The sequence below is a fragment of the Eschrichtius robustus genome, chromosome 9 (assembly GCF_028021215.1).
Source record: "Eschrichtius robustus isolate mEscRob2 chromosome 9, mEscRob2.pri, whole genome shotgun sequence".
Taxonomy (NCBI): domain Eukaryota; kingdom Metazoa; phylum Chordata; class Mammalia; order Artiodactyla; family Eschrichtiidae; genus Eschrichtius; species Eschrichtius robustus.
In genome coordinates, this window is record NC_090832.1 from 58,678,079 (window position 1) to 58,693,130 (window position 15,052).

The 15,052-nt window shown below is 32.7% G+C and overlaps 1 protein-coding gene across 2 annotated transcripts in view; it reads left to right on the forward strand.

Annotated features, from left to right (window-relative positions):
- ASCC3 (activating signal cointegrator 1 complex subunit 3) overlaps positions 1-15,052 on the forward strand; it is a 338,689-nt gene that overhangs the window by 190,395 nt on the left and 133,242 nt on the right. For both annotated transcript variants that reach the window (XM_068551389.1, XM_068551390.1), the window contains 4 exons: positions 4,228-4,419; positions 4,729-4,953; positions 11,583-11,702; positions 14,275-14,439. In XM_068551389.1, the coding sequence (XP_068407490.1) occupies positions 4,228-4,419; positions 4,729-4,953; positions 11,583-11,702; positions 14,275-14,439 (702 nt within the window). The remainder of the gene's footprint in view (positions 1-4,227; positions 4,420-4,728; positions 4,954-11,582; positions 11,703-14,274; positions 14,440-15,052) is intronic.

Genomic DNA, 15,052 nt, shown 5'->3' on the forward strand with positions numbered 1-15,052 from the left:
CCTTCGGCAGTATAATAATGCTTTTTCTTCATGTAGGTGCTACCCATTTCTTGTTTTTTCTGTTTTTGACCGCTTTTATAAATGTGCTATTTTCTTCCCTTTTATTTTCTAACAAGTTATTGTATATATACAGAAAGACTTTTTTAAAATATTGATTTGGGGACTGTCACCTTTCTGAAATCAATCATTATTTTAGTAGTTTTTTTTTTTTTAAGATTTAATTCTTTTTAATTATTTATTTATTTATTTATTTATTTATGGCTGTGTTGGGTCTTCGTTTCTGTGCGAGGGCTTTCTCTAGTTGCGGCAAGCGGGGGCCACTCTTCATCGCGGTGCGCGGGCCTCTCACTATCGCGGCCTCTCTTGTTGCGGAGCACAGGCTCCAGACGCGCAGGCTCAGTAATTGTGGCTCACGGACCCAGTTGCTCCGCGGCATGTGGGATCTTCCCAGACCAGGGCTCGAACCCGTGTGCCCTGCATTGGCAGGCAGATTCTCAACCACTGCGCCACCAGGGAAGCCCAGTAGTTTTTAATTAATCCTCAGTTTTCTAAATAAATGTTTATTTTATCTGCAACTAATAATTGCTTTGACCGCTTCCGTTCCAGCATTTCTACTTTTTATTATCTTCTCATGTCTAATTCCATTGTCTAGGACATTGGTAAGCTGATTGTAAACACCTTTGCCTTGTTCCTAACTTTAATTGATATACGCCTAATGTTTTATGATTCAGTGTGGTTTGAAATCGATGTTTTGTCACCTCTGCTCATCGAGATTGAATGTGGTCTTTTGTGAGATTTCAGTGCCTGGAGATGATCATATGTTTTTTCTCCTTTGACTTATTAATAAATATGTTAATATATTTATAGGTATAGTGCCCTTGCATTCTGGGGTTTAATTTACTTTGTTGTGGTATATTGTTTTAATGCACTGGTGAATTCTGTTTTCTAAAACTCTTTACTATTTGGATTAATATTCTTAAGAGAGATTTCTGTATTGTATTCTGTTTTCTGCTGCTTTGTCAGGTTTTAATATCAGTGCTATTACACTGCCTCTGTAAGATTAATTTTTAGACTTCTATTTCTGTGCTCTAGGACCTCTTAGTAACATCAGAATTAATTTGTCTTTAAAAAGTATGAAAGCCTAGATATTAGATAGCCTTTACATTTTCTTCCATTGCTTTTATTATAATTTTCTATCACTTTTAATATAAATGTTAGTAACATTTTCCTAGAAAATCATCTGTTCCAAACATTTTTAATAATGGAATGTATTGAATTTTTCAGAATACTCTTCTCATTCTTTAAAATTGTGATGTATTTCTGAACACTTCTTTTTCACATTACTAATTTTGTGTCTTTGTGCTTGTGCTGTTGTGCTTGTTTTCCACTGTGTATCTCCTTTTACTTAAAGGCTAGACAGTAAATATTTTAAGCCTGCGAACATATGGTGTCTGTCACACTCCTCAACTCCCCTATTGTAGCTCAAAATCAGCCATAGACAATATGTAAACAAACTGATATGGCTGTGTTTCAATAAAACTTTATTTACAAAACAGGCAGTTGGCACATAATTTGCCAACTCCTGCTGCCCAGTAATAGACGTTGTCTATTTTTATTTTTTTCTTTTAAAATTAGAGTTTTTATGTTTACTTATCAATTTCACATCTTAAAAATCAGATTCTATTTTAACTTTATTAGGGCATTTCTCCGTTTTCCCTTGGCTTTGTTATATTTTTTATTTTTATAAATTTCTGAATTAGATGCTTGATTTACTTATTTATTATATTCTTATTTAGTTATATAAGTATTTCAGGTATGATGTTTTCTGAGAGCACAACTTTACTCCATCCTATAAGTTAGGGATGGGGAACAGATCAGGGGGTGCCAAGAGTTGTAAGTGGGGAGGGTTTTACTATAAAGGAATAACAAGAGAATTTAAGGAGGGTAAAGGAACTGTTTTGTATCCTGATTATTATGGTGGTTACACAATTTGAACATATGCCAAAATTCGTAGGACTGTACACCAAAGTGGAAAGAGAATTTTACTGTACGATAATTTTTTAAATAAGATTTTAAAACGCACTCATTCCTGGGCCTCCTCCCCAGGATTTCTTGTTTATTTGTCCTGTGAACTAGGCTAGATCACAAATGGCAGATACAGATTCAAAGACAGTTGAGAATGAACAACCCAGTCTTATTTTAAGATTGTTGTCACTTCATGTCTCTAATGAATCAATAAAAAAGCAATGCACAGAATATGAGCAGGAATAGAGACAAAGGCGAAGTGACCCCTGGTACTTCTTGGTTGCTTACAGAGAACAAGCTGGTTGAACCCACCTGGTCAGAGTTGGAGGTGATGTGTCAGCACCCCATGATCTACCTGCTACCTTATAAGAATATTTTTCACCGCAGTTACATATTTCCTGCGTTCAGCTTCTTACTGTGTCATTGGTGTCACAAGCCAAGTCTTACCTCAACTGGATGTTGACTGAGAATCTGCATTTATAACAAGCACATCAGGATATTCCAGTGCCAGGGGTCCATGGACAGCAGATTCACCCAAAACAAAGAGCCATCCAGCAGCATGATTTTTTTGTGACTGTCTCCAGGCAGTATTTTTCAGTTTCCTCTGTTAGCTCTGAATGTTCACTCATGAATATTAGCGAAGAAATGAAGTAGGTGAAGTGTTTTTCCTTCTTCTACCTTGACCCCACGAGGGAGCTCTGTTATATACTGGCAAATACTCCATAACGTGGAGCCCGTATTTGTGAGACTGACAATAAAACACGTCTGAAAAGATGGAAGTTAAGGCAATATGATCCAAATGTAGTTAATAATAAAGTGTATTTATACAATTATTTCTAAGAGGCTGACCACACGGCACAAAAATGAAATAATACCCTCCCCTTGAAACTTAATGAAGATAATGTTTTTGTGTATATGTGTATTTTGCTTGGGACTCAACAAGGCTCAAAATTCTAAGTTGTTATTTACTTGGCCGGCCACTAGATGGTGGGGTTTGTTAATGTTTTCCCTTCCATTTTATATCTGTAGCAGATTTCATGGAGTGCAGTTTTCTTAGATCATTTTCTCAGTTAATTATTATTAATTTAGAAGTTTAAAATTTTAAGTGACCTTAGAGATAATCAGTGTGACTGTGCTAGAACCCCATTCCCTGCCAGTGTAGTGCCCCTTACGTGAAAACTATGGAAAACGCTGTTTCAAAAGAAGCTATCAAGATGTTGATCATGAAATTTTCAGAGCAGTAGCAAATAAGCACAGGATGTGATGCCCAAACAGAAGCTTTGACTATATGAACACTTTTGTTAATCCGTAGTCTTTAATTTTGCAGAAAAAATTTCCCCGTTGTACAGTGAGTCGTCAGTGAATTTTGTTAAGATCTGCTGTGGCACTTATACAGATTGCAGATAAGTGGACCATATCCCACATCTGAGGTCAGACCAAGCCAAAGAACAGACCTCAGAAGCGAAGTTAGAATATTCAGGGCAGATGTAAAGTTGAGGAGCTAAGACAGGTGGCCGGTGCCCTCCTGTCAGAGATCAGCAAGAACACAGGTGTCGGGGAAGCACAGTTGGGTTTATTGGCTCATTACTATGAGAAGGAGCGCATGCCCCGCGGAACCAGGGGCATCTCAGTAAGGGGGAAAGGCTCCCAAGGCAGTGGGTCTGGAACAGAAAGTGTAAAGACCCTGAGGCAGGTGTGGATTTGTCAAAAAAAAAAAAAAAAGGTTGTGGGGCACTTAGAGAAAAAGCCAGCTCTTGTGTCTGGCCTGAGTAAGTAAGTGAGGTTCAGGAATGGGAATGATTTCTGTAGATCTTGCATCCTACAGACTCTGGCCTTTACTCTGAATGAGTTGGAAGCCACTGAGATTTATGCTTATTTTTAGTAGAGGTTTTTTGGAAGGATAGGAAACAGGTAATACTGATTGATTGCAAGAAGAGGACACCTGAGTGAAAGAGACACTTGCTTTTAACTTCTTTCCTTTTGGATTTTGTGCCATGTTCAGGGTTACCTATTTTTTAAGATAGAGGAAATATAATTTTTAATGATTTTGTATAAAGCATTATATACTAAGACTTAGTAAGACCTTAAGTTGCTTAAAAATAATTCTGTGCTCTCTTTGATAAACTCATTCAAGAGACGATAAATAACAATTGCTTTTAAATGCTAAATAACACTTTTATGTTTTGTTGATATCTACTCTAGGTGCAAAAGTCAAGAAATAAACAAGTACGAGAATTATTTCCAGATGGTTTTAGTATTCATCATGCAGGAATGCTTCGGCAGGACAGAAATTTGGTTGAAAGCTTGTTTTTTAATGGGCATATCAAAGTCCTAGTCTGTACAGCTACATTAGCCTGGGGTGTCAATCTTCCTGCTCATGCTGTTATTATTAAGGTGAGAGCTTACCTTCCTTTGCGCATGGATTTGTGGTATCTTAAAACAAACGTGTGGATTGATTTATTTGAAAATATTGTGATTTGGCTGCTTCAGTGACTTTGAATGTTATTTATATAAGGTCAGAATTATATTCTCCAAAAGAATCTAGTTTATATTATGAAAATTTAACGCTATCACAGATGATGAAAGGATTAGTTAAAGTACACTTTTGAGATCTTGCCATATTTGCCTAATTTCAGTATTCAGCTCATCAGGATTATATTTGTGTGTGTTTATGTAAATTTTTATTAACTTTTCCTCATCTAGGGAACACAAATATATGCTGCAAAAAGAGGCTCCTTTGTTGACCTTGGAATTTTAGATGTCATGCAGATATTTGGTCGAGCTGGAAGACCACAATTTGACAAATTTGGAGAAGGAATCATCATAACAACCCATGATAAACTCAGCCATTACCTCTCTTTACTCACTCAACAAAACCCAATTGAGAGTCAGTTTCTGGAAAGCCTTGCAGATAACCTAAATGCAGAGGTAAGATCTAATGAGTTAAAGGTTGGAATAGAATCACCAGCTTCAAGAATGACCAAGAAAAATAAAGTTTGAGTTGATTACTATTTCATGATATTTAATAATACATTTTATTTCATATGCAGTCATAAGACACAAGAGTTGGAATGGCAATATTATTGATTAGTTCAGAACAATATAGAATGCAAATGATAACTGATAAGAACTCATTGCTTAAAGACTATACGTTTAAATCATTATAAATTATAGGACAGAAATCTAACCAAAGCTATACAAACGAGGGAAACAGAAATAGCAATAACAACAACTATATTTGTACTGCACTTTTATAAAGTTTATTATGAAGTATTTTATAAAGTTTTTATAAGGTTAATAATGCTCTTCTGTCTTAGATCATTTGATTAACTTTGTTATAGAAAATATGATTGCTTAAATTGAGCTACAATATTATAGTTTATTTCATGTGTGATGTGTGTTTGTGTTAAGATTTTTTTTTTTTTTACTCAAGATTACTTTTATTGTTTTTATTCTAGAATTTTCAACCATAACAACAATTCACAAACAGTTATAGGTTAGCTTTACACATAAAACCTTCCAGTAAATACTCTGGAGAAGAGCAAGCACATATGAGTTTAGTCCCTATACTTTAAGATCTTAAAATAAAATTATCACAATAACTTATGTTGACCATCTTTCTGCCATTGTGTAAAATAATATTTTTGTTATACCTTTCATTTTCAGGAGAAGTATGTCTTTACAGGCCAAATTTTACTGGACCCTATCAGAATTCTGAGTGACATCACGTGTTAGGAATTCAGTTAGGCTCAAACATTTACATTAAAAAGCCGCAGTCAAGATAAACCTTGACATTTTAATAGACTGCTAAAAAAGAAAATTATTTCCTTTTCTTGGAGGTACAAACATAACACTTTCACTAATAAGACTCCGTAGATAAGAAATTAATGTCACCTATGAGAGAACAGTTTCACAGGTGACTTGTATAGTCACCATTATTGCGTTAAGATTTAAATAGCAGACCCTGGAAGCCTAGATAACATCTTAACTGGTAAAGAGGATGAACATTCTTAAGAGTCTGTGTGTCAAAAAATCAAATGAGGCTTTGCTGTTTTCACCGCATTTTTAATTGTTGCTCTGTCATTCAATACTTTCCTACTTCTGTATCCCTTCTCACCATTAAAGTTGACTCAAACAATTTTTGAAAGTAGGTGGGATATAACTATTAAATAAATGAATAAGTGAAATATTTGAACTGAAATATTACAGAAATTTCACTTATATTCTATTCATGTTATTTAGAAGTCTTTTTAGAGGATGAAAAACACACTCAGTATGCAGTTTCCTCTGTTAAGGAGTATATAGTCCAAAAGGGGAGAAAAAGACACAAAAACACAGTGCAATAATGTTGGTGAGTAATAAGTTCTAAAGAAGGATTCAGTAGAAGGAGAAAATCCTTTTGGCCCCAGCTTATCAGGAAGGGCTTTGTTCATGAAGGTGGTAAATCTGGGTTCAGAAGGTTAGGTAAGGTTTAAAAGATCTAGTTGGAAGTTAGAAAAAAATCATGAAAGATAAGATGCTGGTTTCTAGTAGCATAATTACAAGAAAGTGAAAAAGATTAGGAAATGAATTATGATATTAGAAATATCTCCAAAGGAAATATATCTCAGTTTCAATCCTCATTACCTACTATGATGGCATGGTTTAAATAATTAGGTCTTAGTCATGGGTCACCAGTATCTATGATGGAATAGTCTAATGTACGAAGATAGTAATAGTAGCAGTGGACTGAGGACATGTAAACCTGCTGGGTGCTTTTTGTATATTCTCTCAGTACTGCTACTAAGGAGATATTATTGTCCTCAGAGACATAGGTAACTGACCAAAGGTCATTCAAGTACTAACTTTTGGAGCTAGTATTCAAACGCAGGTCTTTTTAACTACAAACTTAGTCTTCTTATTATAGCCTAGATTTCTGATATATAAAATACAGTAACTTAAAGGTGAATACATTTCTCTATATTAATCAACCTACCATTTGCCTTCTTCTAAGACCAGGACTAAATATTTTCCAAAATGGTAGTAGTAATTTCTCTGACTTACAATAAAAAGCAAGGCTGTTTTATACAATTTTTCTAGAAAAGCATATCAAGAAAGACTACATCTTTGTAAACTTAGAATTATTTTCCTTGATAGCTTTTTGTAAGTGGTAAATTAAACACAAAATGGTGATGTTTTTATGCAGAAGACACAGGTGAGTAAAATACTTCTCTGGTCTTCAAGAAATTCTTTTTCTTAGGGACTATAATAAAATAAATGAAACTATTTGGTCAAGCCCTGAGAAATTAAAAATCAATTGTAGCCCATAGATTCAAATCATATTCATAAAATACTTATTAGGGTTTGTCATTTTCAGAAATGTCAACTAACTATAACGATAATTCCATTTAATGCCATAAATGGCATTCAACTAATGAAACATATACCTTGAAATTTTTAGGTAATATGGTGAAGTATAGCCATTGCTAAAATTTATTTATCATATTTTTTCTACTAGACTAGCTCCCATGTAAAGTAAATTTTCTTCTTAAGGAAACAAACTCCCTTAAATTATAGTTGAGTGTGAAATTAAATTTGGTAATCTGTGGAAGCCAAGTGTGAAATTAGTTTATAAAATGAATGTGTGCTGTGCTCTTAAGGTAACGGATTTTTAAGTCTTTAGACTCCGAAAATCTTTGCAAGACTGTACAGCGGCAGTGATCAACATCAAGGTCACGTTAGATTAGGAATGTTGCCCATACTAATATCTCTGATAACACTAGTTTAGAAGAACTGGAGAAAGTATCATATTAAGCTGTCATTTTAATGCAGACATTTTATGAGACATCTTTGCTGATTGATGCCTAATGGGGCTGACTCCCGAATACTAATTAATGCCAAATCTCACAAGTCCCAGCCCTGTATAAAGCCTCTTAATTTTGCACTGAGAGAAACACTGAAGCATGTTTGAGGCTTATTAAAATTTATTCAGCAGACATTACTGGGTATTGTTTCAGTTTCACCTGTGAAACTGTTCTTTCATAGGTGACATTAATTTCTTATCTATTCTGTGCCAGTCCCCTATGGTCCATACTTTAAAATGTATTAATCTTTCTATAATCTTACGTACATTCTTTATTCAGAGTTCCTCCCATCTCCGCAGGGCATAGTACAAACACTTGGTCCTTGGATTTAAGGCCTCAGCAGTCTGACACCTTCCCAGTTCTGGCTCTGGTTACTTTCCAGCACAGGTCTTCTGCTCTAGACAGTCCCTTACTCTACTCATGTCACCTATAAAGTGCCAATCTTCCCATGTATAAAATAGGAATAATATCACTAGATTGTTGTGAAAATTTAACAAACACCTGTGCCAAGTTGTTACTCGGTACAGAATTGTAGCAGTTACATTATCTCATAGTCCCTTATCCTCAGCCCCAATCATACTTACTACCCGCACTCAAATTTTAGTGGAATAAATAAATGAATGGTGGCATAAATGGTGTTTTCATACATGTACTAAAGGGGTTTGTGTATACATATGTATTTATATACATATGATTATTATATTTGCTTGTTTAGTTTTATATGATTTCAACTAACTTTTTAAAAAACACATGCAAATAAACAATTAAGATAACCTTAATGACTAAAGTTTAAATAGGTAAATTAGATACAAAGTGATACTTTGAGCCTTACTTCTAAATTACCAGATTTGGGGTAGTTTTTTTCCCCCCTCCTTTACTTAGAGCATAAAGCTGTATTACACTGTATACTAATGGCACTTTTACAAGTTTCACATGTTAGGTGTTTTTCTTTCAAAGCATGTTTGAATATGTATTATGTCCTAGGCACTGTGGATAATGGTTTCATAGATGTCATCTTAATTAGTTACGTGTATCTCACCTATAAGACTACAGACTTCTTGAGACCAGGAACCATGCTCTATTTATTGCCATATCCATTGTACTTTATACTTTACATAGTGCAGTCTTGTTACTGACTTCCTATATGATTAGTGAGATGAAGGAATAAATTTCAGAGAGATACTGTGAAAAATACTTGTTTTATAAAAGGCTCCTGTACTAAGTAGCCACTAGACCACAAATATTTGCAAGTAAATTTTTGTTTTTGTCACTAGGTGGCATCCAAAGATTAATCTCACAATATAATGTACCATTATAAATTTACGTTCATTTTTCTGAGTAGTTTTTTCCTTCTTGGTGAACATTTGGGAGACTTGCATTACTTGATCCAGTTTTTGGTACCTACTTCATCTTTCCCTTTATTCTTCTCACTACCTAGCAATAGGTAATTATTTATTATTGTTAATTTACTGAGTCTGATTTTGAAAGTATAATAATAACAAGCTTATTTTATCCTTTATAAAATTTCCTACTCTTAGGAGTTGTGTGGTGTTATTTTAAAATATCTATAAGTCATAAGGGGATTAACACAACTTGGCTGTCAAATAATAGAATCACAAATGGAGGACGCTGTTGGATTTTTAGCCATATCATCAAACTAGTTTCCTTTGCCTACGCAGACTAGAAAATGTTTAACTGTGTTACTTGCAAATATTTAGGAAGTGCTGTAGAACTAACTCCTTAGCTAAATTTTAGTTCTTGTTACTCTTTATTTTGTGGAAACTCTTACAGTTCACATTTTAGGAAGTGTATGTTTACTTATATTGTGGATGGTTTAATCATTTGTAAATACATTAATCTATTTACTTATATTGTGGTTTATGAAGATATAATTGACATATGACATTGTAAGTTTAAGTTGTACAATGCAATAATTTGACACACATTTGTATTTGTGAAATGTTTACCACAGTAAAGTTAGTAAACACATCCTTCACCTCATATAATAACCATTTTGTTTTGTTGTTATGATGAGAGCACTAAAGCTCTACTCTTATGTCAACTTTCAAGTACACAGTACAGTATGATTAACTGCAGTCACCATGCTGTACATTAGATCCCCAGAACTTACTCATCTTATGCCTAAAAGTTTGTACCCTTTAACCAACATCTCCTCATGCCCCTTACCCCTTAACTCCTGGCTACCTCCATTCTGTTCTTTGTTTCTTTGAGTTTGATGTTTTTAGATTATTTGTATAAGGGAGATCATACAGTATTTGTCTTTCTCTGTCTGATGTATTTCAAGATAGTGTAATTTTTAAAGTAGATAGAATCTGCCTTACCATTTATTTACTTTTGGCCTTTTTTTTTTTAAGGATAAATAGTATGGTGTAATATTGCTATATGTCATCTTCAACTAACTAAAGATATCTAAGCATTCGCATACCTATTATACAAAATTAGTTACACAGAATTTAAATTATAACATGGGAATAAAGCAAACATTAAGGTTTATAGTTTCTTTACTATTTAGTACTAAAATAAGAGGATTTGTTTTTCCTTCTTTTCTCCTAAAATTTGGTTATTTAGGTAGGGATCATCACTTCTCCTTTGATTAAAGTATTAAGAGGTTAAAAAAAATTTTTTCAGTTACAGATTCAGGAAAAATTATTCAACTGTGAAGTTTCACAACTTGGATAAATTTGTTAATTAAAATGAACACTCTAAGTATAAAAGCACAATGACTACATATAGATCCAGTGGCTAAAGAAATGTATTTTTAAGAAAACTTTTCACTGCAATTGTGGCTTAAGGTCATTTTCTAACAATTCCCTTTATTACACAGATTTTATATGTTATTGTTGTGTTTTAAAATTATTAACCCTTGGTTTCATTAAATTAACATGTTATAAAGCTACATTAAAATGCTATGTTAAAAATTATATTTTCTTTCAGAATATAATCTAAAGAATTACCCAGTGTTTATTATAATTCAAAAGTACAAATATCTGTTTTTTCCATAGGTTGTTTTAAGTTTACCAATAAAAAATTAAAACCACTCCCTGTTCTTGTATGATCTTTTTAAAGTGTATGTATTATTAATATGTATAAATCCCAATAAAATATGATTTTGTTTTATGCAAAAATTACTGCATTTACCATTGTATTTATATTATATATTTATACTAGCTATGCTGCAAATGGGTATCTTTAGAGGAAAAAACTACTAATGTGTTGCCCTTTGTGATTTTGGTAATGACAGTATACAAAATCACAACAAAGAGGGATAGAATCAGCAATATTATGTTGTTTTGATTGTGGTGCAGTCACATTTAAAACTGTCAGTAATGTTGTCACATAAAATGAAACCAAAATTTAAAAGAAGCAAAAAGAAGAAGAAAAACTAATGAATACCAAAATGTTTATAATACTATATGGAATTAAATTCAAATGGGAAAACTAATCAAATGCCATAATAATAAGTAAAGTTTTGGAAGATAATATTTCTAATGTACTGTTCTCAATTAAATGAGGCAGGACTGATTTTTAATTAATTGGAGAAACATCATGTCCAATAATTGTGCTTACCTTCTTTTAAATACAGCATAATGATGTATTTTAAAAACTTAACTTTCAACAAAATGGTCTTTGATGTAATGTTTATATTCAACTTTAATGCATTAGTTTAACTTTTGTTATATTTTTGATTTGCAGATTGCTCTGGGAACAGTTACTAATGTGGAAGAAGCAGTGAAGTGGATAAGTTACACTTATCTTTATGTACGGATGAGAGCAAATCCATTAGTGTATGGCATCAGTCACAAGGCTTATCAGGTAGAAAACTCATTTACTAAAAAAAAAGTCAGACCTCCTTTTTAGTTCTGTAATCCTTTCATGATATGAGGATAAATATTTGCTACTTCTGCTCATCTGAGAAGATTTAGGTACCTGGAAGAAAAACAAAGAGCTTTAATCTTTTTTAGAAAATACTAAGGAAAATTAAATTTGTCCCTGGTAATTATTTCACTTTCTTTATATATCTTTTCCACTGATCTTTATGTTATTATCAGTTTACTGCTCAGATAACTTTCCATTTGATATTAGTATTTTGCTATGTTTTTTTAACTATATTTTTTAAATTTAGTTTTTAGAATAAACCAGACATGAGGAAACTTACAAACCACTTTTAATGATAGGCTTATGTTATATACAGTATATTCTTCTTATCAAGTCCCTCTAAGCCTTTGTTCCTAAATTAAAAGATAGCATTAATGAGTTACTATCTTAACAGTTTGGAGGCTGGATCAGTTCTGCTGTGCACATAGACTGAGAATCAGATGCATGTGGTCACAGCTCTTCCTATAAACGTCACAGTTGTGTGGTCCACATAGCTTACAGATTCTGTGAGATCTTGTCTTTTCTTTAGAACTCTGCTTTATACCCTGTAAATGCTTCCTAATTACAGATAAAATCCAGTTGTTGTCTAATGAAAGTACGATTTCACCACCATCATATCAATATTCATTAGTGTTAAATCAAAATTAGCAAAGAAGTTGAATTTAACTTGGAACTATAGTTTTCCTCTATTTACTAATAATGATAATTTTGTATGTGTGTGTGTGTGTGTGTGTGTTCCATTTTGTATCAAAGCAGTTGCCTATCTTTTTTTTAACTTTCCTTTTCATATACGGTAACTTTGACCATGGGAAAATTGAAACTTAAGATTTAGGAGGGAAAAAAAAAGAAGAAAAATAGCAGCAGCAACTAGTTATGAAGCTGTTCATCTGAAGTCATTTGATTTTTATACTTAGGTTTACTGTAGATGGGGGATTCAACTACCTTTATTCTTCTTCTCAGTTGAAATCTGTGCTAATCTTCGAATGGATATCTTTTACAACCAGATAGCTCTCAGTTATAAAATGTAGGTGTATTGTAACCTGTACCTTTATAAATTTTAAAGAATAAGGCACTAGCTATTCTTATTACAAATGTGGGCTTTGTGAAAAGAGTCAATGGTACTATGAAAATATTCTGAAGGGGTAAAGGAAGACCAAACACAACATGTATTTTTTCATGGGCTAAGGGATCTCAAATCTTGGGACAAGATAAACACATCAATTGATTTTTGTTTAAGTACCAGGTTAATATCAGAAGTCATTTTTATATAATTTTCTAGTATAAAAAGTGGGTTTTTTTCCTTTCTGAGATACAAAGTTTTACAACCTTCACAGTTCAGAGAATCTTACCTTTTTATTTTTTTGACCTAAGTGTTTTTATTTTATTACTCAGTAGGAATGTGTAGCCACGAAACTCATGTGAACTAACACAGATCATGTAGTTTAATTCTTTTTAATGGTTTAGTAATATGTGATTAATAAAATGCTGTCATAAGATGAGCCTGAAATATACAGTATGTTACCTACAGAAAATATGTAAGACTTTTTGTATTTGCTAATGTGACTGGATTCCATCTTACTTCCCTACAGTTGATTTTCCTTTGCCTCATTATGATTTGTTCATTTATTTTAGCTATATTTGATACATGAATAAGCTGCCATAAAAATCTAAGTTAGAACAAGTGGTAGGAGTAGTAACTCATTAATTGATTTCTAAAGTATTTTATACTTCCCCCTCCCCCCTTTAAAGGTCATACTTCACTTTATAGCTTGTGACCAGACCACGATCTTCAGGACTTGATGTGTGTGAATGTATGTGTGTATATATACATGTATTTATACACACACACACATCATAGTGACAGGAATGTTTGTTAATATCTTGTGTTAAATGTCCTTTCTGCTTAGAAAAATACTGTAATAATTTCTAAACTATTCAGAAATTCATTGTCAAATTGATTTTACTCTTTGCTTCTATTATCATTATAGGCAGAATGGGTTTTCCCATCAACAGTTATAAAAACTGCTAGAACACTAAAACCATGCTTTTGAAAGGATAACTTTTCATTTATTTTTGTATACCTTTATTTGAACAGAGGAGAGCATTCTCACTATCATTTCTCTAAATAGGACTGTGGTTTGATATTTTAAAATTCTTATTTATTTTAGTGTGGGAGGGAGAAAGCAGTGATTTTTTTTCATGTATCTAATTCCTAATCCTTATTAATCTTAAAGATTATAAGACTATACAGGAATTCTAGATTCTAAAATATTACTATCTGAAGATAATATACAGATTGATAATTTTAATTAATTTTAAATCTTTATTTAATGGAATAAAGTATTTTCTAATTATGTCCTATCTTTTAAAAAATGCATTCTTTTAAAATTATAATAAAAAATTTATACTAACTAAAGCATCAACAGAAAAATTTAATTTCCATAACAGGTATACATTTGCAAATGATGACTCTCTGAAGAATTATTCAAGTGTTTTTTTTTTCCTATAGATTGACCCAACATTAGCAAAGCATCGAGAACAGTTGGTCATTGAAGTTGGACGGAAACTAGACAAAGCTCGGATGATTCGTTTTGAGGAACGAACTGGATATTTTTCCTCAACTGATTTGGGTAGAACTGCCAGCCACTACTATATTAAATACAACACTATTGAGGTATTATACTGAGTGAAACAAACAGAATAATATGTTTGTCTTTAGATGCAAATACTTTCTAGACTTCAAAATAGAGTATTCATGCAAAATAACAAAAGCTACTAATAGAACAAAATGCATTTGACTTTTATGAATTCAACAACATACACTCAGTAAAGATAAGAAAAAAAATAGAACTATAAATATTCAGGACCCTCTTGCCATCCCGTTCAATGAGTATATCCCAAGAAGTAGACGCACCCAAGCCTAAAACCATTGAGCATATTGGTGAGACCTATGGAATGAGTGCCTGAATGATTTAAAGTGGGGGCTGATGGCTTAATGATATCCATGAATAAAAAGTTGAAAAATTAATTGCAAGTTATTGAGAAACACTGACTAAAAAGAATTATAAAAACTAATGAAAATATCAGGGCACTGAGCTGTACTATTTGGATAATTGAAGAGATTTTTCAAAGGTAATTTTTACTACACAGTTGTATCCTTGCCTGTTACCTTTTAATGTAATCTTATGTAAGGTAGGGTGCCACTATAATATCTACATTTTAGAGAATACATACTTGTCTTCGTGTGTATTTCTGTACCTACATATGTACCTTCACATGTTAATACA